Source organism: Athene noctua, chromosome 17, assembly GCF_965140245.1.
Source record: "Athene noctua chromosome 17, bAthNoc1.hap1.1, whole genome shotgun sequence".
Classification (NCBI taxonomy): Eukaryota; Metazoa; Chordata; class Aves; order Strigiformes; family Strigidae; genus Athene; species Athene noctua.
In genome coordinates this window covers 1627365-1648154 of record NC_134053.1, presented here as the reverse complement: position 1 = coordinate 1648154, position 20790 = coordinate 1627365, and the positions used below count along the sequence as shown (strand labels likewise).

Genomic DNA, 20790 nt, shown 5'->3' with positions numbered 1-20790 from the left:
AGGTCCTGTGACCGACCACCAGCACCCCCTGCCCTGGGCCTGCATCCTTGCCCTCCCTCTTGTCACCCCCAGATTTGGTACCTGGATTTGGTGCCTGGATTTGGTGCCTGGATTTGGTACCCGGATTTGGTACCCGGATTTGGTGCCTGGATTTGGTGCCTGGATTTGGTGCCCGGATTTGGTGCCCGGATTTGGTGCCTGGATTTGGTACCCGGATTTGGTGCCCGGATTTGGTACCCGGATTTGGTGCCTGGATTTGGTGCCTGGATTTGGTGCCTGGATTTGGTACCCGGATTTGGTGCCTGGATTTGGTGCCTGGATTTGGTGCCCGGATTTGGTACCTGGATTTGGTGCCTGGATTTGGTGCCTGGATTTGGTACCCGGATTTGGTGCCTGGATTTGGTGCCCGGATTTGGTGTCCGGATTTGGTACCCGGATTTGGTACCTGGATTTGGTGCCTGGATTTGGTGTCCGGATTTGGTACCCGGATTTGGTACCTGGATTTGGTGCCTGGATTTGGTGTCCGGATTTGGTACCCGGATTTGGTACCTGGATTTGGTGCCTGGATTTGGTGCCTGGATTTGGTACCCGGATTTGGTACCTGGATTTGGTACCCGGATTTGGTGCCTGGATTTGGTACCTGGATTTGGTGCCTGGATTTGGTACCCAGCTGGCAGCCGCATCCTGCCCGCTGGGGATGGGTTGGCCTCTTGGCTCACCCCACACCACCCCCTCTCTGGGGTACACCATCCCCTCCTTGCTCTCAGCCCCCCCTTCTCCCCAGGGATCTGACGTGTGGGACATGGGGACAGGGACAACGGGGCAGCGTCCTGGCAAGGAGCCCGTGAGGAGGTGACGTCTGCCTGTTAATTGGCCAGATGGTGACGGCCGGGGGGGGCGAGGTCACAGCGTAGGTGAGGCTCAGGCGTGACAGGACCCGGTGCGTGGCCGTGGGTGCCCCGACACGTGTCCCCACCGCGGGGACGGGGTCAGTGTGATGCAGCCGCCGCCGGTGGGCACGTGCCGGGGAGCCGGGGCGCGCCGGGAGCGGGGCTGCGTAACGAACCCCGAGTCCCGGCGGGGAGAGGCGAGCTCCCTGGCAGTCAAGTGCGCTGAGCCTCTGAATAAGAAGCACTTCATTCTCTTTTCAAACTGTATAATTTCTGCCTGATTGTAATGGCATATTTTAAAATTACCAGAAATCGAAGCCAGAAAATGGATACGGCTGCTTTTACTGCGAGCTGCGTTAACAAAGGATATGTAATGCATGAAATAAAAACACCTCCCTGCCCCCCTCTTTTTTTTTTTTTAAGACAGTAATAGGAGAAAATTGGTTTTGAAACTGAATAAAAGTCCCTTTCAGAGGAAATCATTTCTTTCAGGGTACCTTTGCTGAAAGTAAAATAGTGAATAATGAAAGGTGGTTACATGATTGTCTTTCATTTAGAGAGCGTGAGGACAGATGGAATCTGGGAGAAATGCACGATTGGAATAATTGCATGGTAACAAGGCGCTTGTTGTGAAATTAGTATCTTAAGAAAGTAGTGAAAAAGGCTTTTACTCATGAATACTTCATTATTAGGAGAAAACAGCACAATTTGGGTTCTCCAGACACCTGCTTGGTATTCGATGACTTCCTCCTCCCCTCCTGCTCCTCACACCTTGCGCTAACGAGTCTCTCCCTTCCCCGGTGGGGGAGGACGGGGGGAGACTCCCGCAGCCCCCTGGGGCAGAGCCCGGCCACGGTACCGTGGTCTGTGTGCCCGCGGCGGGGACGTTGAGCCCGGGGGAGCGCGGCTCGGGGAGCGGCCACCCGCGCTTTGCTGCCCGGTGGGTGATGGCCACGGGCTGTGCCACCGCACGGCTCCTGCGCTGGGGGTGCGGGAAACGTCCCGGATGGCTGCGGGAGGACGCGACTCGCACCCAGCCCTGGCACCCGGCCGTGGCACCAGTGGATGTTCAGCTGGGAGAGCGATGGCTCCGAACCTGCCGCGCTGGCGGACGGGCACCGCTGCCGCCTTTTCTGCCGCTCCTGCCCACGTCTCCCTACCCTCTCCGAGCAGGAATATCGCTCCCCGCGCCAGCCGGAGCAGTGGGAGGGTGTCAGCAGCAACTGGTTATAATTCATGCCCTCCGCGGCGGCTCGTGAAGGATGTACAATTAGCGGAGCGGTGGCGGCGATGACTTTGGCCTGACCCCTCCAGCTTTTGTCGAGCAGATTTTGATGCCAGCTGGGAGCTGGCGATGGATCCCAGGACCCCGAGCGGGATTTTTAACGCCGTTTTTCCTCGGCTGGAGCCAGCGGGGTTGCTCACTGCCGGGAGGTGCCGGCTGGCGCGGGCTGGCACTGCCGGGAGCGCGGTGCCGGAGGGAGCCCCCAGCTCTGCCCCGTTCCCGGTGGGACAGACAAAAAGCTTTTCAGGAAGCGTAAATCACCCGCTGAGACCTTCATATTTATTTTACATACCTTCATATTTATTTTACATACCTTCATATTTATTTAAGGCTTCCAGAGGGGTTTATTCTCTCCAAAGGAGCAGCGTGCCTGGCACTGGGAGCTCCTGCCTCCAGCCTGGGGGGTGGTTGGGTGGGCAGGGTGGTGGTGGGCAGTTGGGGGGGCAGGGTCCCTCGCCTCACCAGCGTGTTTCTTCTCTCGGCAGGGCAAGGGCCGGCGGCGGGGCTGCCCGCCGGGACACCCGGACCATGCTGGCCTGCCTGCAGCGGACCCAGAACCCCCCAGCCCAGCACCTCACCTGCCCCAACAAGGCGCTGGAGCCGCGAAAGTGTAAGTGCCCGAGGGGGGTGTGTGCACCCACACCCGCTTTGATGCTGCTTCCCTTATTGAAAAAGACATTTATTTAACCAATAATTAAAAAGAGCAGGAGAAGCAGGGAGGAGCGGGGAGCGGGGAGGGGGAGGAAGGAGACAAGATAAGCAAATTAAATTGGGTTGCTCTGGTTGATAAGTCCAACTTCAGAAAATGTTGCAGAGCTGTCTGGGAAGCGTGGCGGCAGAGGATGCTGCTGTCGCCTGCTCCGCGGCCCCCCAAACCTCCCCGGCCCTTCCCCCCCTAATTACTTTCCCCATTTTGCTGCAGCTCGCCTTCCCCAGGAGCTGGCCTTTCAGATAAGCTGTAAACTAGTTACATTAAAATGGGATCCAAAAGGTCACTCCAGTAAAGCACCTGTCTCTCCCAGCCTTTGTCTCTCAATCCAAACCGTGATTAAATGTATATTTAATGAGCCTGCTTTAGGCAGGCGTGTTTGACCTCCCCGGCTGGGAAAGACGCATTAAGATTCTCAAGTGATGAATGTGTGTTTTAAAGAGGGGAGTGGATATTTTTCTGCTGGTCTCAGTTGGATTTTTAAACATTGCCGGCTGAAGACAAATCAGCTGCTAAAGCTCTGCTTGTTAGTCTGTGACAGCCCCCAGGCATTTGTTTAATGATCTGTATTTTCCCGGAGACATTTTTTTCCCCTCTTACCTGGGTGCCCCGAGTGAGCCGGGCGTGGGGTTTGGGTGATGCTCGGCCACCCTGGGGACCCTTGGCATCGCTCTTGGCAGCCAGGAGGGTTATTTTGGGGTGAATCTCCCCAAGCTCCAGTGCAGCATCGCTGCAGGGAGCAGGGCACCCAGGCCAGAGGCAGGGTGATGGGCACCCGCCCATCCCAGCGTCGCAGGCGAGGAGGGACTTTGTGCATCGGCGGTCACAGGGGCAGGTGGGATCGGAGCCTCCCGAGCTGTTTGCCCCCACCCCGAGCACCCATCGGGGTGCCAGCTCTGGGGGGGGGGTCTCGGCGAGTCGGGTGGGTGCGTGCTGGACCCCCGGGTGCTCGCGGCGGAGCTCGCGGCGCCGCTCGCGTCTCCTTCTTATTAGTGTCTGGAAGGAAAACGGATGTTGCTCTTGTAAAATTATTCCTAATCCGTCACGCCTGAGCGGCGTGCGGCGGCGCAGGGCTGGCACGAGGGTCCGGCTCCCGGCGCGCCTCGTTGCCACGGGCTAATTAGCTCAGCTGTGCCCACACGGTCGGAGACCTGTGGCCAGCCTGAGCCCGGCAGGGTTTTCAGGAGACCGGAGGCGTTTGGCACCGGGTGTCTTTGCGTCGAGCCCAGCGTGATGCTGAGCTCAGGATACACCCGCCCGTCCCCGCAGCGTTTCCCCGTCGCAGCTCGGAGCCAGGAACCAGCTCGGCTCGTAGGGGACGGGGTCCAGGAGCCCCCTCCTGCCAGGGGGGTTGGTGCTCCCCAGCATTCCCATCATAGATGATGCTAAAATAAGGTTTGGAGAGCAGGAGCCCATACGTGGTGTCACCACGCAGCAAAGCACCCATGGGCGGGGAGAGCTGCTCTTGGATGCAGCCCCCCAAATCCTGGGAGGGTCCCAGCCCTGGGGGGTCCCTGAGCCACACAAGAGGGGTGCAGGTTGCTGAGGTCTGACCCCCCAGCAAGCATCGGGGAGCGGCAGATCGGGGTTTTTTCACTGATCACACCCCATTCCTCAGGGCAGGACGGCGCTCGCCCGAGATCTTTGAGGCACCGGGGCACGTCCCCCGGGGCGGGCAGCGTGTGGCAGCAGCCAAGCTCCCCGGCCGGACCCCCGCGCCGCGCTCGCCGCCGCCTGCCGCCAGCCAGGTCACCTTAATCAAAGTTTAGCTGCCCGTCTGCTTCCGCTCATTATGGGCAAATCCAGCACGTCTCGCTCCTCTCTGCCTCCTGCTAGTGCAAATTAAATTGCAGGTGACATCCAGGGCCACGCATCTGGTTTGGAATACGATTTTGCCTCCTTTATTTATGGCAGCCGCGGGAAGCGCGGCGCAGAGGGGATGGGAGCCGGCGCGCGGGGCCGAGCCTCCTGCCGCCTCCTAAACGCCCGCGTAGGTAATCGACAAAGATAGCGTTCTCTTAAAACGAGGCACAATTTAGAAGTGCCTCTGATTACTTAATTTGCTCCTGAGTATCTCAGTAATTATCTTTATGGGTCTTATTTCTGTCCTCTGGCATTGTTTCTGTCGATATTAAATGAGTCTGGCTCTCGGCGCATTGGCCGTCTGGCCCGGCACCACTGTGAAATGCTATTATCCTGCCCGCGCCGCTGATTAATTTTTGTATTAATTTCACGTAAAAGGTGAGCTGACTAATTTTCCTGGCCATGCTGGGAGCTGACGGCCCTGCCACCTTCACCACCCCTTCGCTCTCCTGCTAACGACCGTCCCCCCGTCAGCGCCCCATCCCGCGGGTGCCTTCGCCGCTGCCGGTTTCTCCCCCCGGTAACCCCGGGGCTGCACCGCCGGCGTGGGGGGTGCTGCATCCTCGAGGAGGGTGTGGGTGGGTGAGGATGAGGATGAGGATGCAGGAGGGCACCCGGAGCCCTGCCAGCCCTGCCTGTGTCTGCCCGCCTCCAGCCGAGCCTGCAGAGAAGCAGCATCCTCAGGAAAATATCACGTCCAATTAACTCCGGCAGCCTGGTCCCTTTTGATTTTATTCTGTGCGCATTACAGGAATCCTGAGCTTTATTTAAATTATAAATCAAATAATACCACTCTCAGCTTGGCCAAACTCTTTGCTGCTCTTGCTCTCTGCAGTAATGTCGTGGTGGCTTATATTTAATTAAACGTTACTTTCCATGTGCCCTCCTTCAGCCTGCGCTGCTCTGCCGGGGCTGGGCAGGGGGGTGCAGGGTATGTGGGATCCATACCGAGCTGGGAGTTATGGGGAGCCCCCTCCGTGCCGACGTCACGTTTTGCCGCCACCTCTCACCCTTGTGCATCCTTCGGGAGGGGTTGGGTGGTGCTGGGGGGTCCCGTGCGACCTCGCACCTCAGCCACGGCTCTTGGGGGGTGGTGGAAGCCCCCCCCGTGCTGGATCATTAAAACACTAATGAGAGGTGATGGCTGGGGGGCAGAGAGCAGCAAAATGCCGGGGACCTGGCTCCAGGGTCACCCAGACCTCTCCCCACTCGCCCGTGGGGACTCTCATCAGTGATAAAACTGTTTAATTGCCGATGGGATAAGGCCCCGTTTAATGGCTTCTCGTTACCCAATTCAACTTATTCCAAGGGCATTTTCATTAAAGTAGCTGCAGCAAGGCTCTGCTTTTGTACACACCCATAAAATATCATTTTAATTTCATGAGGGGTTACACATGAGTGAAATAAGATTAATTCTTTCATTTTCAGTTTCTGGAAGGGATCGGTTAATGATGGTTCTGTGTATTTATATACGTGCCATAAAAAGGAGTTCAATTAACTGCCGTGCCCAAAATGTGCTGTTGACTTGCACTTTCCCTGCCAGGAAACGCTGCAAAACCGCTTTTCGATCGGTCACGTGCGCAGTGGGGATGGATGGAGGCTGGGGGGCTGCTTGGGGCAGCTCTCTGGGTGGGACCCAGATCTCCCGCCAGGTCCCAGCCTTGGTCTTTGGGTGGGTTTCACCGGTAACGCCCCGGCACACAGCGGGGTTTTGGGTTGCGTTCCCGGGATTGCGCCGGTCCCCGGGCACCGTGTGGGGCTGCAGAGCCAGGGGTGCCCACCCTGCCCCTCTCGGCAGGGACGGGGTGTTGCGGGTGCGTTCAGCGTGCAAAGCCCGTGTGATAAAATTAATCAAATGCTCATTGACTGTCGATGATAGAGCGGGGAGTGGCTGGGGTGAGCTGCGGGACCCTCCGGTCCTGGGGTCTCCTTGGTGGCTGCGGGTAGGGGGGCGTTGGGGCAGTGTTGGGTGTCAGAAGGGTGGCACTGGGGTGGCATCACAGAATCATCTGGGCTGGAAAAGCCCCTGAAGCTCCTCCAGCCCCACCATGACCCTCCCCGTGACCGTTCCCAACTCCCCCAGATCCCTCAGCGCTGGCTCAGCCCGACTCTTCAACCCCCCCAGGGATCCCGGGGACTCCCCCCTGCCCTGGGCAGCCCATTCCAACGCCCAACAGCCCCTTCTGCACAGAAATCCTTCCTCAGAGCCAGCCTGACCCTGCCCTGGGCAGCTTGAGGCCATTCCCTCGGGGCCTGGCGCTGGGGCCTTGGCTCCAGAGACTCATCGCCCCTCTCTGCCCCCTCCTGGCAGGGAGCTGCAGATACTCAAAAGGATCGGCTCGATATTGGGTTGGCACTGGGGAGGGCGTTGGGGAGGTATCAGGATGCATTGGGACAGCACTGGGGTGACACTGGGACAATATCAGGATGGCATTGGGGTGTCATCAGGGTTTGCCTTGGGGTGGCACCGGGGCATCTCACGGCCACGGAACCGCCCTCCCCACGCAGCTCCCGCCCGGCGCTCTCCTTTGCCTTGGCCGCGCCGGTGGACGCGGTGGCACGGCAGCGCGCGCGGCGCTAATACCTCGTGGAGGAGACAAATGGGAAGTGACACGTGTGTGTGTAGACGGGTATTTGTGGTGACGCTTTGACTGCAGATAATAAAGTGCTCGCCCTGAGGTGATCCAATTCAGCAGCCGCCTCGGCAGAGCCGCGCGCCGTCGAGGGGGAGAAGAAAGGGGAGGAAAAAAAGGCCCGTCTGAAATGACATGTCAGCCTAAAAAGGGAACGTGTTAACGGATGAATATCTGGGGACGGCGAAGCCCGGCGCTTCCCTTTGTGCTTTGTCATGAATTTTGTTGTCTTTGCAGATTACGGCTCCTGCGCGGCTGCCGCGCGGGGTTTGCCACCTACGTTTATTCAGATGGATTTCTCCCGCTATTATTTCTGTAGTTGGTTTTAATTTAAGCCCCCGAAGCCGGGGCGCATTTGTCTCTCAGCTCCTCACGCCGAGGATGCTCTGCCGGAGGATGCTTTTGTCCTGGCTCCACGCTGGGGGCTGGGGTGCTGGGGGGGGGGGGTCCTGCAGTGGGGGGGGTTCTGCAGCGGGGATGCAGCATTTTGGGGGGCAGCTGTGGTGATGCTGGTCACGGGTGGCTTGTGGCCCTGCCCCCCCTGCTGGAGGGGGGGGCCCTACACCGTCAGGGTCCCCACCCTCCCGGCGCATCCGCCGCGGCGCGGTGGCCTCTGCGCCACCCATCCTGGGGACACCGTCACCATAGAAACCACCGCACTTCACGGGGTGGGAAAGCCGGTGCGATGTGACAGCAGCCCAACCTGCCTGGCGCAGAGCGAGCGGCGCGGGGCTGGGGGGGGGGACACGGCACCGGCTGCACCCCCTCTGCTCGGCTGCACCCTAAAACCAGCTCAGGGGACACGTGGGGCCCACGTGTTGGGGGCTGCACACCCGTGGGTTACTGCGGCAGGGCAACATCCCCCAGTGACCCCCCCCCAGCTCTACCTGGGACCCCCCGAGACTCGCCCTGCTCTTGCCGGGGTCCCTGGTCCCAGGCCCCTGCTCCCTGGCCACGGGCAGGGGGGGTCCTGCCAGGAGCTGCTGCCTGCGGGGCTGGGGCAGCCGATTCCTGCCCAGGCAGCTTTGCCACCCAGGGCTGGGACCTAAACTTCAAGGATTTTATTGATTTGTTAAATGTACCAGGTTTTGTTTGTTTTCTTCCAAGTGTTTTCCAAATATTGAGGTTTCTTCCAAGTGTTTTGCAAATATTTAGGGTTTAGCTCTCCCAAAATCTGCTCCCAGCATTGCAGGCTGAGAAAAAGGGTGTTTCTGATGCTTATTGAAGCTTTGAAGACATTGGGATCTCCTTGCTGGGAGGGGACTAGGGAGCCTGATCCCAAAGCCAGGGGATGAGCTCTCAGCTTTTGTCACGTTTAATTCATTTGCAGGCTGCAGCACTATTATTTTTTAATAAGAGCTGTTGGCACGCCGATCACCGAGCGGCTGCTCGGGTCCCCAGCGTCTCCTCCTGCCTCCGCCTGGCGCTCTCAGCACCGCTCCCCTTCCCGCCCCCTCCTGGCCCTGCGCAAATTAAAAATCCTGCCTAATTGCTGCCCTTTTGCCCTGCAGGCTTGGGGAGGCAGAGCAGGAGGGGAAAGGGAGCTCAGAGCTGGAAACCCCAACGCTTTCCTGTAAGAGGGACCGGGAGGGAGGATGAGGATGAGGTCTGGCAGGATGCTCGGGGCAGAAATGCCCCTTCCCGGGGTGACTGGGGTGACAGGACCAGGCCAGGGGAGGGTGGGGTGGGCAGAGCAGCCGGGGCTTCACCTTGTGGTTTGAGTCAGAAAAACGAGACTGGTCCCACTGGGCAGCTCTCGCCATCTCGCCCTCCCCGGGATGGGGTTACCCCGAGGTGGGGGTGTCCCGCTGCCGGTGGCAGCGCCGACAAACCCTGGGGTGAAAAGCATTTTCCTTTGGGGCCCTGGGCGAGGCGCCAGGTACCTTCCAGCTGCGGCTTCCCCTTTGGCAGCGTTATTCAGATTTACGGCCGAGATTACTTTTTTCATTTGTTGCAAAATATTTTAGTGCTTTCGATGTGTAAAAATAAGGTTTGTCCCATCTTATCTCACAGAGGAGCAAAGGAATGGAGGGGAGGGAGGGAGGCAGCCGTGTCTTCCACCGGCTGTTAACTGGTTATGTGCCACGTGCTGCCACCGCATCCCCCCTCGGCTTGGCCCCGCTGAGCCCTGGCTCAGGGCTGTGGTGCTGATCCCCAGATGTACCCCCTGTGCACCCCGATGTCCTGCTCGCTGTCCCCTTCCAGAGCGGGGCAACCGCAGCGTCTCCTGCAGCATCGTGGCCTGAAAATTAAAGCCATAAATTGCTGCGGCACACGCTCGCCCTCCTCCAGGGTTGAAGGGGCTCAGCCAGGGATGCTGCCGCTGGCACCAGGCTGGGGGCACCTGGGGCAACTGGGCTGGGGGAGCAATGTGGAGCATCCTTCCTGGTCCTGAGCATCCTTCCTGGAGCCAAGCATCCCTCCTGGCCTTCCTGGTCCTGAGCATCCTTCCTTCTACCAAGCATCTTTCCCGTTATTGAGCATCCTTCCTGATGATGATTATCCATCCCAGTGCTGAGCATCCTTCCTGGTCCTGAGCATCCTTCCTGTCCTTCCCAGGATCTAGCATTCTTCCTGAACATGAACATCCTTCACAGTGTCAAGCATTCTTGCCATTATCGAGCATCCTTCCCATTATCGAGCATCCTTCCCATTATCGAGCATCCTTCCTGGTGATGAGCACCCTTCCCAGCGCTGAGCATCCTGCCTGGTGCTGAGCATCTTTCCTGGCGCCGTTTTGCTCTCGCAGAACCGAGCAGACACTGATTGCCAGAGCCCCGATGCTGCCGATCCTGTGCCGTCACCGTCACCGAGCTCCTCGGGTGCCAAATTGTTCGCCTGACTGACAGCTGAGCAGCCCAGACAGGTCTATTATTTCTATGGGGCCCGGGCCCCGCGGGCCTGCAATTTAGGTCTGCGCTATTAACCCTGCCTTGTTCTCCACTTTGTAACCGCTTTAGTGCCTTTAAAAGTGTGCAGTTAAAATCAGGGTTAATTAGGGGCCCAGCAGCTGGGCTCCGCCGGCGCCCATTGTGTCCCAGCGGAGCCGGGGCCGGGGGTAATTGGGGACTGTTGTGGGTTTGTGCTGGCCGACTCCTGCGCCACACAAGCCCCGGATCGTCGGCCTCTGGTTAGCCTCGGTCTCTCCTGCCCCTCCCCTCCTTTCTCCCCATCTTTTTTTTCTTCCCCAGCCCTCGCAGGCCTGGGGCGACAGGGGTGCAGGAGGTGCAGGAGATGCTGGTGATGCTGGAGGTGCTGGGGATGCAGGAGGTGCTGGGGGTGCAGGAGGTGCTGGGGATGCAGGAGGTGCTGGGGGTGCAGGAGGTGATGGGGGTGCAGGAGGTGATGGGGATGCAGGAGGTGCTGGGGGTGCAGGAGGTGCTGGGGGTGCAGGAGGCGATGGGGATGCAGGAGGTGATGGGGGTGCAGGAGGTGATGGGGATGCAGGAGGTGCTGGGGGTGCAGGAGGTGCTGGGGGTGCAGGAGGCGATGGGGGTGCAGGAGGTGATGGGGATGCAGGAGGTGCTGGGGGTGCAGGAGGTGCTGGGGGTGCAGGAGGCGATGGGGGTGCAGGAGGTGATGGGGATGCAGGAGGTGCTGGGGGTGCAGGAGGTGATGGGGGTGCAGGAGGCGATGGGGGTGCAGGAGGTGCTGGGGGTGCAGGAGGTGCTGGGGGTGCAGGAGGCGATGGGGGTGAGGGAATGAAGGGATGAGGGGGATGATGGGGTGCAGGGGGATGCTGACAGCAGGTGCACACACCAGGGGAGTCTTCTGGGGGGTTCCTCAGGGCACCCCCATCCCTCACCCACCACCTCTCATCCCCGTCGGACATTTTGCACGGACCCGCCTTGCTCCGGGCACGGCAGGGCTGGAGCTCCCTGACCCATAAACTGAGATTTATTCCGGATCGCGGCACCGGTGGGGTCTGGGATTTACATCTGTGTCTCAGACCGGGTTTGGTGGCCAATTTGCTAAAGTAAAAAGTTGTTTAGCTGGAGGCATAATCTTATAAGCCTGTGCTGCCATTATAATGGCTTCTCGTTTCTGCCTGGCTTTCCAATAATGCTTTGAGCAGAAGCTTGGAGTAATATAAAAAGCCATCGGATTATTACTGCGGGCGATGCATTTTCCATTTACAGTAATAAAATACTGAAGAAACAAAACAATTTAAAATTCCAATAAAATTCAAACCAAATCTTTGGCTGCTGAGCAGATTCAATTATTTAGCTGTTATTGAGTGCAGGCTGGAAAAATAGAGCAGGTCAGGGAGGGAGGGGGAGCCCGGAGCTGGGGGTGTGCCGGCCGCAGCCCGCGGGGATGCCGGCGAGGGAGGGGGGAGCCGGGGAAGCAGCTGCTGGGAGAAGCGGGGGGTGCCCGCGCCCCGGGCGGCGCGTTGCCAGCGCCTGGGTTTGCTTTAGGGGTGACAAGAACCGGGGCTGCCCGTGTGCCACCAGCCGGGGGGGGGCACGGTGAGTCCCGGCGTGACGGCTCCGACGGTTCAAGTGTAAGAGGAGGTGGGCGAAGCCGGCGGCGAGAGCGGCTGGTGTCAGGCGGGCTGCCTGCGCCTGACGGGTGACGGCGGCGGTTCGGGAGAGTTTGCATCTCGCAGTAATTACAGCCCGTTAGAAAGCAGTAATTACTGTGGAGAGGGGAGCGGCAGAGCCGCGCAGCCGCCAGCGCGCCGGGAGCCGCCGGGAAATCGGTCGCTCTGTAATTTTCCCGGCGGGGGTTCGGTGCGTCACCCTGATATGTGACAACACACCGAATTGGTGGCTTGTCACAGCCAACCCAGCTGGCGCGAAGAAGGCGACAAAGGCGGCTCCCGTCCCCCCCTCCCCGCCCCGGCTGGCTCGCGGTCGGCCCGTGGCGCTCCCGGGGCTCGTGGGTGGGAAGCCCCCGGCCAAGCCGGGCTCGCCCGGGTGAGGTGGCTCTGCCCGTCCCACGGGGGGCAGCGGGGGGGCTGCCCCAGAAACGTCACCCACAGACCCGGCACTCGGGGACGGGGTGTCGGTGACTCGCACCAAGGGGCCACGGTGCCCATGGGTGATGCCACGTCCCTCCCTCCAGCAGCTCTTTTTTTTTTTAATTATTTTTGCTTGGAAAGGAGCGTTTCCGTGGAACGGGCTCATTAGGGATTCTGCAAGTGTCACCAGCTAATTAGTGTCATGTTAATTGAGTATTCACGATGCTGCCACCTCCAAGGACAGCGGTGCCGGCATGAAGGGGAATGCAGATGTGCGTGGCTCGCCGTGCCGTGCCGGGGGGCAGGCGGGGGCCCAGCAGCACCCAGCACCCACACTCGCGCGCACCCCCGCGGCTCAGGGGCTGCTCTGAAGGTGCCACCCGGGCGCCGGAGCTTTACGGTGGTCAGACGGTCGATGCCCGGGACGTGCGCGGCGGCGCAGCCCGGGATGCCGCGTGCCTGCACGTGTCCCGCCATGGGGACCTGCTGCTGCCGTCCCTCCTGTCTCCTGGCAGCTACATTAAATCCTACTCAAAGGCCCTGGTTTTAATTGGCTTAATATACTCGTTAATAACAATGTCTATTTAAGACACCTGTAAAAAGCCCGTAACATCAGCTTAATGGGAGGACTGCCTGGCGAACGCTCTGTTAAATCCCTGCTGCACCGCTCTGCTGAGAGGACGGAGAGCGGCTCCCCTCTCGCCACGCTGCTGCCCGGGGGGGTGACACCGGGCCCTGCAGCTGCCAGTGCCCCCGCGTCCCCCCCGAATCCTGGTTTTGACGTTGTGCCTGGTCCCTCCGGGCGTGCCCGTGCGTGCAGGCAGCGGTGCCGGAGCATCCTCAGGAGCAGGGTCGAGGCGCCGCAGACGGGTTGAACGACTTCGTTGGGTGTGTGGAAGGCGGCCGGCGGTGCGGCCGTGACACGGTGGCTTTGCCACTGGGCACGTGGTGGCATCAGGAATCGCTCGCTGGTCCTGGTGGCACCCGGAGCAAAGTGCTCCCCGGTGTCCCCTTCACCCCGGGTACCGTGGGGCTGCGCTGGCACAATTTCCTGGCTCCTGGGTGGGGGGGTGCCAGCCCCAATCCCCCCGCCCCGATTTGACCATCTCTTCCTTGCTAAGCCTGGCCCCGGGTCCAGCATTCCGGGGTGCTGCGGACGTCCCCTGGCAGGGCCGGGGCTTTGGGACCAGCTGGGGAGCAAACATCGTCCCCCGCGTGCCGGCGTGTGTGTGCGTGCGCCTCTGTGCGCGCGTGTGTGTGTGGAGATTTTAAACACCTAATTTATTCCATCTATTAGATAGATTTTGTAGATTTAATCATTTTCACAGTTGGTGGCTCATTGGATACTCAAGATAAACTCCAAATGAAAGTATAATGGGTACGACAAATGAGTTTTCACACCAGAATGGCAGAAACTTGCTCGGGAAAGAGTTTGAAAGGAACAAAAATATATACATATATAATTTTTTTTTTCTGCGGTGGCTTTTGCTGACTCCAGTAGGTTACCACAGTTAATTTCACCAGTTTTGTTCATCTGTAAAATTGCATAAAAGTGACATTTTTGTGCTCATTATAGGAACTGCTGATTTATGGCTGGTAAATGCAATGCTTTTCCATTTTTGGTGAGGTTCTCGTAGCAGCGCAAAGCACCCATGAAATTGCTTGTATAATGTAGTTTAAATCCAATCTCGGAGAAAGATTCCCCCGTTGGGTAAAGTGACATTTCCATTCTCCACACCGAGTTTATTTTAGGCCACTTACAAGTGACTCCGTCAGCGGGAGGGGGCAGGTTGGTGCCGTGACCTGGTTTCTGCCGGCAGCGGGTGGGAGCTGGGGGTTGGGGGGGTGATGGGTCCCCCTCCACCCGCCGGCACCGGATTCACCCTACGCTTCACTCCCGCAGGCGAGACGGCGGCACCCATGCATTCCCCACGCTACCCCAGCCCCGCCGAGCTGGACGCCTACGCACAGAAGGTGGCCAACAGCCCGCTGACCATCAAGATCTTCCCCACCAACATCAGGGTCCCCCAGCACAAGCACCTTAACCGGACGGTCAACGGCTACGACACCACGGGGCAGCGCTACAGCCCCTACCCCCTGCACGCCGGCGGCTACCAGGGGCTCCTGGCCATCGTCAAAGCCTCCGGCAAAAGCGTGGTGAAGAATTCGGAGGGGAAGCGGACTAAGCTCTCGCCCGCCCAGGTTGGCGTCGCTCCCTACCCCGCCTCAAGCACTTTAGCTCAAGGTCCCTCCTGCGCCGGGCAGCTGAGCTACCACGGCGGCCAGAAGCAGCTGGAGGGTCCCGTGCCCCCCAACGTGACGGTGGCGGCTTCGGTGCTGCCGCTGGCGGGCCGGAGCCTGGCCCTGCCGCCGTCCAACCTGCCCTCCATCCAGAGCATCATCTACCAGATCAATCAGCAGTGCCAGGCGCAGGGCACCCAGCCGGGCTGCCCGGCCGTCGTGGCCACCAACCCCAGCCCGGCCAAGCACGGCGCCTTCCCCGGCACCGCCGCCTACGCCGGCGCCGTCCTGCCGGAGTGCCGCAAGGGCGCCGAGCTGGCGCTGGGCTCCAACCCGGCCCTGGCAGCCAAGGCGGGCGTTTACCCCGAGGGCATGGACTACCTGGTGTGGCAGCAGAAGCAGCAGCAGCAGCACCTGCGAATGTACAGCGGGGGCAGCGGCGGCGGGGGGGCCCTCAGCAAGTCCCCCGAGACCTGCGCGGGTGCCTCGCGTCCCTACGCCCTGGGCGGCGCGGCCGAGAAGGTGAGCTCGTCCCCCTTGAACTGCATGCACGGCAACTTCTCGGTGGGGCAATACTTCGCCCCGCCTTGGAACAGCATCTTGGTGACGCCCAACAGCGACTGTTACAACCCGCCGGAGCTGGGGGCCGGGCCCCGTGATTTGGGGGTGCCCCCCGGCGAGGGGCTGCCCAGCAAGACGCTCTGCAATACCTCCATCCTCAGCAGCAGCCTCCAGTCCCTGGAGTATCTCATCAACGACATCCACCCGCCCTGCATCAAGGAGCAGATGCTGGGCAAGGGCTACGAGACCGTGTCTGTGCCAAGGCTCTTGGACCACCAGCACGCCCACATCCGCCTGCCCGTCTACAGATAAGGAATTGATGCTGCTTTTCCCAAACCCAGGGCGAGGACTCTGGCGCGAGCCGTGCTCCCCTCCGGCACCGCGCGGGTACCGGACCGCGGCGGCGAGGGCGGGGGGACGGGGAGGGGGACACGGGGCCGGCTGCCGAAAGGGCTCCCGGGACACTGGCATTTCACCGGGGTCCCCAGACTGGATACACCCGCAACCCGCTGGAAGCCGAGCGACGAAGGGACCGCTTGTCTATATAGCTCAGAAATCATTTTATCTCCACGAATGTGAACAGGGAATCGCTACGAGTTGCTGCTATCCAGGGAGAGGAGGCTCCGCTCCGCGCGCCCGGCCAGCTCGGTGCGGGGCAGAGCCCGGTGCGGGGCAGAGCCCGGTGCCGCGGCCGGCCGGGAGCGTCGCCGCAGCCGGTGCCAGCCCGGCAGCCGTGGTGGCCGCAGGGAGCTTGAGCCTGGCCTGTAGCTGAAGTCCGTAACTTGCACTGCTTTGATTAAAGCTAATAATTGGGGACAGTCTGGAGGCTATTTAAGAAAAACACTTGAAAACTTGAACAGATTTTTTTTTTTTCTTTCTTTAATTTTTTTTTTTTTTTTTTTTTTTTAGTTGCCTAGGCTGTACATCTACCTGTTGGCTGCTACAGAGTCTCCTCCCACCCCTCTTCCTCCTCATCCTCCTCCTCTCGCCCAGCCCTGCCTTGGCCACCGGCTCCTATTCCCACTCAATCGGGAGGTTCGGTGCCCCCAGCGGGACCCCCGGCCCCTCTCCCACCCCCAGCACCCCCCCGGGAACCCACCCAGATCTCACACTTCCAGGCTGGTTTTTTTCCCCCCCTTACTGTCAGTTCTACCTTGGTTCTGGGTTAGAGGCAACCGCGGTACCAGGGTGCTCACATACCTCCTTTTTTCTCCCTTTTTTTTTTTTTTTTTTAAAAAAAAAAAGTTCCAAAATGCTCATTATGGTCCGTTATTCACTATGTGTAATTATGTGTTTAATAGATTTATTCATTTAAAAAGACGCTCCGCACCACAAAATACAAAGTGTTTTGATGTTTAAAGGAAAAAAAAGAAAAATACCCCGATGAAACCCAAGGTGATTGTGCTCGGAAAAGAGGTACTGTATCCCTGAAAGGCCTGTTCAAGCACTAAGTGCATTTACAAATCTCTGAGAATGTTTTTTTTTTATACTAAAATTGACCATTATATTCTACTGTGAGAAGTGCTGGCTGCACTATATTGTTTTAAAAATGAGAGAAAACAAATGGAAAAAAAAAAAATCCAAAAAAAAAAAAAAAAAAAAGACCAACAACACAAAACCCGCAAGCTGTGTGTCCGGATGGTGTTTTTCCCAAAGTAAAACCAGGATATCGCTGGACGTGTGCTCTGGAGTCTCTTTGCTTTGCTGTGGGCTCCCCTGGGCCCCCCCCTTTTAGAGCTGGGCCCCCCCCCGCTGCTCCCCGCAGATTTATAGGTGCAGGAGGAGCGCCTATAAATAACCTGCTAACGATGCTGAGCCATTAATCCGGCCCCAGCGCCAGCCCCCGCTCGCACCCAAAGGGCACCCAAATCCCCCGGGATTAGGGCTGCGGCCCCGCGTGCCCCCGCGGGATGCTCCCGAGGGCGGGGTGATGGGGGGGCCGGGTACCACATCCCCATCCCGGCGCAGCGATGGCATCTCCCCCCGCCGCCATCAACCAGACGAGTTTGTCACCGAGTTTGTCCCCCGGTTCCCGGTGCTGGGGCAGGATGGGGCCTCTCCAGCCGCCCCGCTCCGCCTGGGGGGGGCTGCTCTCCCCTAACCCAGCCCACCCCCCCTCTTTACTCAGCCCCGCAGCCCAAACCCTGAGCCGGTTGCGTTAGATAATGGTATCAAATCCCAAATAGCTGCGGGTGGGGGACGCTCCCCACGTCCCACGGCGGTGACATAGGGGGTGTCACACCGGCATCCCGCCCGCGGCGGGGGCTGCCCGCGGCCCCCAGCACGGCTGCGAGCGCACGGGTGGGGTTTGTTTTATTTTCCACTTGCCCACCTGCAGAATTGGGATCATTTTTAACCAGGTACTTGCCCAGCCGGCTCTGGGCCCGTGGCGCTGCCCGCGGGTGGTTTGCCATGAGCAAAGCTTTATTATTATTAATTATTATTTTTTTCCCTTGTGCTTCTCCCCCCCAGCCAGGACAGGGATGGGGACAGGGACACGGCGCTGGGGCACGCGGCTCCATTTGTCTCGTTCTTTGCTCCCTCGCCGCGACGCGCGGCTCTGCCGGTATTGATGGCGTGTCGGGAGGGGACCGCTCCGTCACCGGCAGCCAGCGGCGTGACAGCCCATCCGGGGAACAAAGAGAAATTGGGACAAAAGGAAATTTTCACAGAGGTTAATGTTACGGGGTTGGGGAGGGTGGAGATGCCGCTGCCTGCCTGCGCGTTAAAATTACATCAACTGGGGGGAAATATCTGCTTAGCTCTCGGTCATTAAAAAGGTGCCGCAGCTAAAGAACCGTGAGGCTGAAGCACGGCGGGTCTGGGGGGTCCCCCTGTGCTGGGCATCGGGGGGCTGGTGCTGGCTGCAGCCCCCCCGTGCGGCTCCCCCCCTGCACTGGGGGCTGCCAAAGCTGGGGGGACCCTCCGGAGACCCCGGGCTGCCGAGGAGCCTCACTGGGGGCCCCGGGAGAAACTTTGCCCCGTTGCCCCTCGGCGGGGGGATTCACCAGCGCTGCCTCCATCACATTTCCCACGTTGCCATAAATCAGGGCGAGCGGCTGGGAGCGACGGCGCGATCCATCTTGCGGGTCTCGCAGTCGTTACATTTCATTAGGAGGTGCGCGGGGGGTTTTATTATTTAGCAGGTTCGTTCTGCCCTCAGCCAGCTCCCTCTCGGAGGAGGATTTCTCCGTGCATGGGAAGACTTCAAACGCGTAACGCAGAATAAATAAACGGCTCCTTCCTTGGCGGGTGCCTGGCTCCATCCAGGACTGCCGCGGGTGAGTCTGGGGGGACCCAAAACGCGTGCGGAGACCAGCTGGAAAGTGGGGGGGGGACACAAGGACCCCCGAGGCACATCCCAGCACCCAGGGTGAAGCCACCACCCCCCAGAGCCTCCCCCGCCCCAGGCGGGCGCAGCACCCCACAAGCGCCGTGGTCTGCAAATATCTCCCTGTAAAAAAAAAAAAAATAATAAATTTCGAAGGCAGGTATGCACGGAGCTGATACTGAACTTCCTCAGCGGCCGCCTTTGCTGTTTGAGAGTGAGGAGAAGAGACAGGCAGTATAAATTGCACGGCTGCAAAAGGACTTAAAAAAACCCATCTCTCATTTTGATTGATATTAGCTTCACAAATTAAGCTTTAGATTTATCTAAAAATAAATTTGCTTCCGCGCTCCGCATTCTGGATGACAAGTGCTTTTCTCTTGCCTTTGTTGGGTTTGTCATCGCTGGCAAGGCAGCACGATGGGAGGGCGGGAGGGGGCCGTGCCCAAGCCCCCCCCAACCCCGCTGCCCCCCCCGGGGTGCCCCCCCCCTCTCCACGGCCATGCCTGGAGGCAGAGGGTGCAATAGCTGGGGGCTTTGCAGGGCAGGGCGTAAAGGGGCCAAACGCCAGCCGTGCAGCCCGGGAGGTGGCAGAGGGACCCTGTGCCAGGATGTCACTGTCGTGGCCGCGGTGTCCCCAAGCCCACGGAGCCACCGCGGGGTTCGGCGGGATGGCACAGGGCGCTGGGGCACGGCCATGTCCCCCCCTTCCTGCACCCCAACCGCTTTAAACCCCGCTCACACGCGGCCCCTCGGCTCTGGGACATCAGAGTTTGCACAAAAGGGGGGAAAAAAATCGGTTTATTTCCAATTACACTGGAAAATCCCGTCTCCGGTGCCACAGATGGAGCCGGTTGTGCCGGGGGCCGAGGCCTGTGCCAGGGAACCCCCCGCCGCCCCGCCGGGGTGGCCTGGCTGGGCGAAAGCGAAGTTTATCATTTTCAAATACCAGGCGGCGTGAAAGCGGGAGCGGGCTCAGCGCCTCATTCGATTATGCAGCGTGAGCCGAGAGCTGAAACCACAGCCTCTCCTAAGTAGTGATAATGAAACTTATTCATTCCCTCACCCTGGGGAAATACTTAAATCACAATATGAGAGATATATGTAAATCACATTTAAACGGAGACAGTGCAGTTAAAGCTAACGGCGAGTAATCAGGTTTGAAGATGAAGTGTCCCCCTTTCGGCTCTATCACTTGCTCAGTGAGCGGGGCTGCCGCCAGGGCCCTGGCCAGGGCCTCTGCCACCGTGTCACTGTGCCATCGTGCCACCGGTGCCCACCCAAACCCATCCTTCCCACCTCCACAGCGGCCAGCTCCGAATGGAAACTGCCCTGGCTGGGGAAGGAGATGAGTAGGAAAGGAGAATCACGGTTGAAGAGGTGATGTGGAGTGGGATGGGATGGGATGGGATGGGATGGGGACAGAATGGGTATGAGGAAGGGGAAGGGATGGGGAAGGGGTAGGGAAAGGGATGGACATGGGGATGAGAAAGGGAATGGGGATGGATATGGGGATTGGGTTGGGATGGTAACGGGGATTGGATGGGATGGGGAAGAGGAAGGGAAAGGGTTGAACACGGGGATGGGAATGGGGATGAGATGGGGAAGGGGATGGGGAAGTTGAAGGGATGGACATGGGGATGGGATGGGCTGCACCCTGCCCACCCTGCCCACCCACCGAGAGCTCATCCAGCTGCAGCCAGGCAGCCCCCAGCTCCCAAACTTCATCCCATTCCCTGCCCGACAGCGCCGCCGGGCCTCACCCCGCGACCCCCATCCCCAGCCGAGGACGGGCCGGGGGGCGCGGAGGGACCCCGGGGCAGGTGCCCGGCCGGGTGTGGGGCAGGACCCGGCGCGGCCTCCCCGCTCCCTCCTGCATTGCGCGGGCTGCGCTGCCCTCCAGCGGCACCCGGCCACGGCGCTGCGCAGCCTGCAGCTCCGGCCCTGCGCCCAGCCCTGAGCCCAGCCCTGCACCCAGCCCTGCGCCCAGCCCTGCACCCAGCCCTGCGCCCAGCCCTGAGCCCAGTCCTGCACTCAGCCCTGCGCCCAGCCCTGAGCCCAGCCCTGCGCCCAGCCCTGAGCCCAGCCCTGCGCCAAGCCCTGAGCCCAGTCCTGCACCCAGCCCTGCGCCCAGCCCTGCGCCCAGCCCTGCGCCCAGTCCTGAGCCCAGCCTTGAGTCCAGCTCTGCGCCCAGCCCTGCGCCCAGCCCTGCGCCCAGCCCTGAGCCCAGTCCTGCACTCAGCCCTGCGCCCAGCCCTGAGCCCAGCCCTGAGCCCAGCCCTGAGCCCAGCCTTGAGTCCAGCTCTGCGCCCAGTCC

General features: G+C 60.0%; 1 protein-coding gene across 2 annotated transcripts in view; it reads left to right on the top strand.

Annotated features, from left to right (window-relative positions):
- The window catches only part of FAM222A (family with sequence similarity 222 member A), a 30112-nt gene extending 13407 nt beyond the window's left edge, over window positions 1-16705 (top strand). For both annotated transcript variants that reach the window (XM_074921480.1, XM_074921481.1), the window contains exons 2-3: window positions 2661-2785; window positions 14247-16705. In XM_074921480.1, coding sequence (XP_074777581.1) covers window positions 2704-2785; window positions 14247-15457 — 1293 coding nt within the window. In that variant the 5' untranslated portion in view covers window positions 2661-2703 and the 3' untranslated portion in view covers window positions 15458-16705. The remainder of the gene's footprint in view (window positions 1-2660; window positions 2786-14246) is intronic.
- Window positions 16706-20790: the final 4085 nt, after the last annotated feature.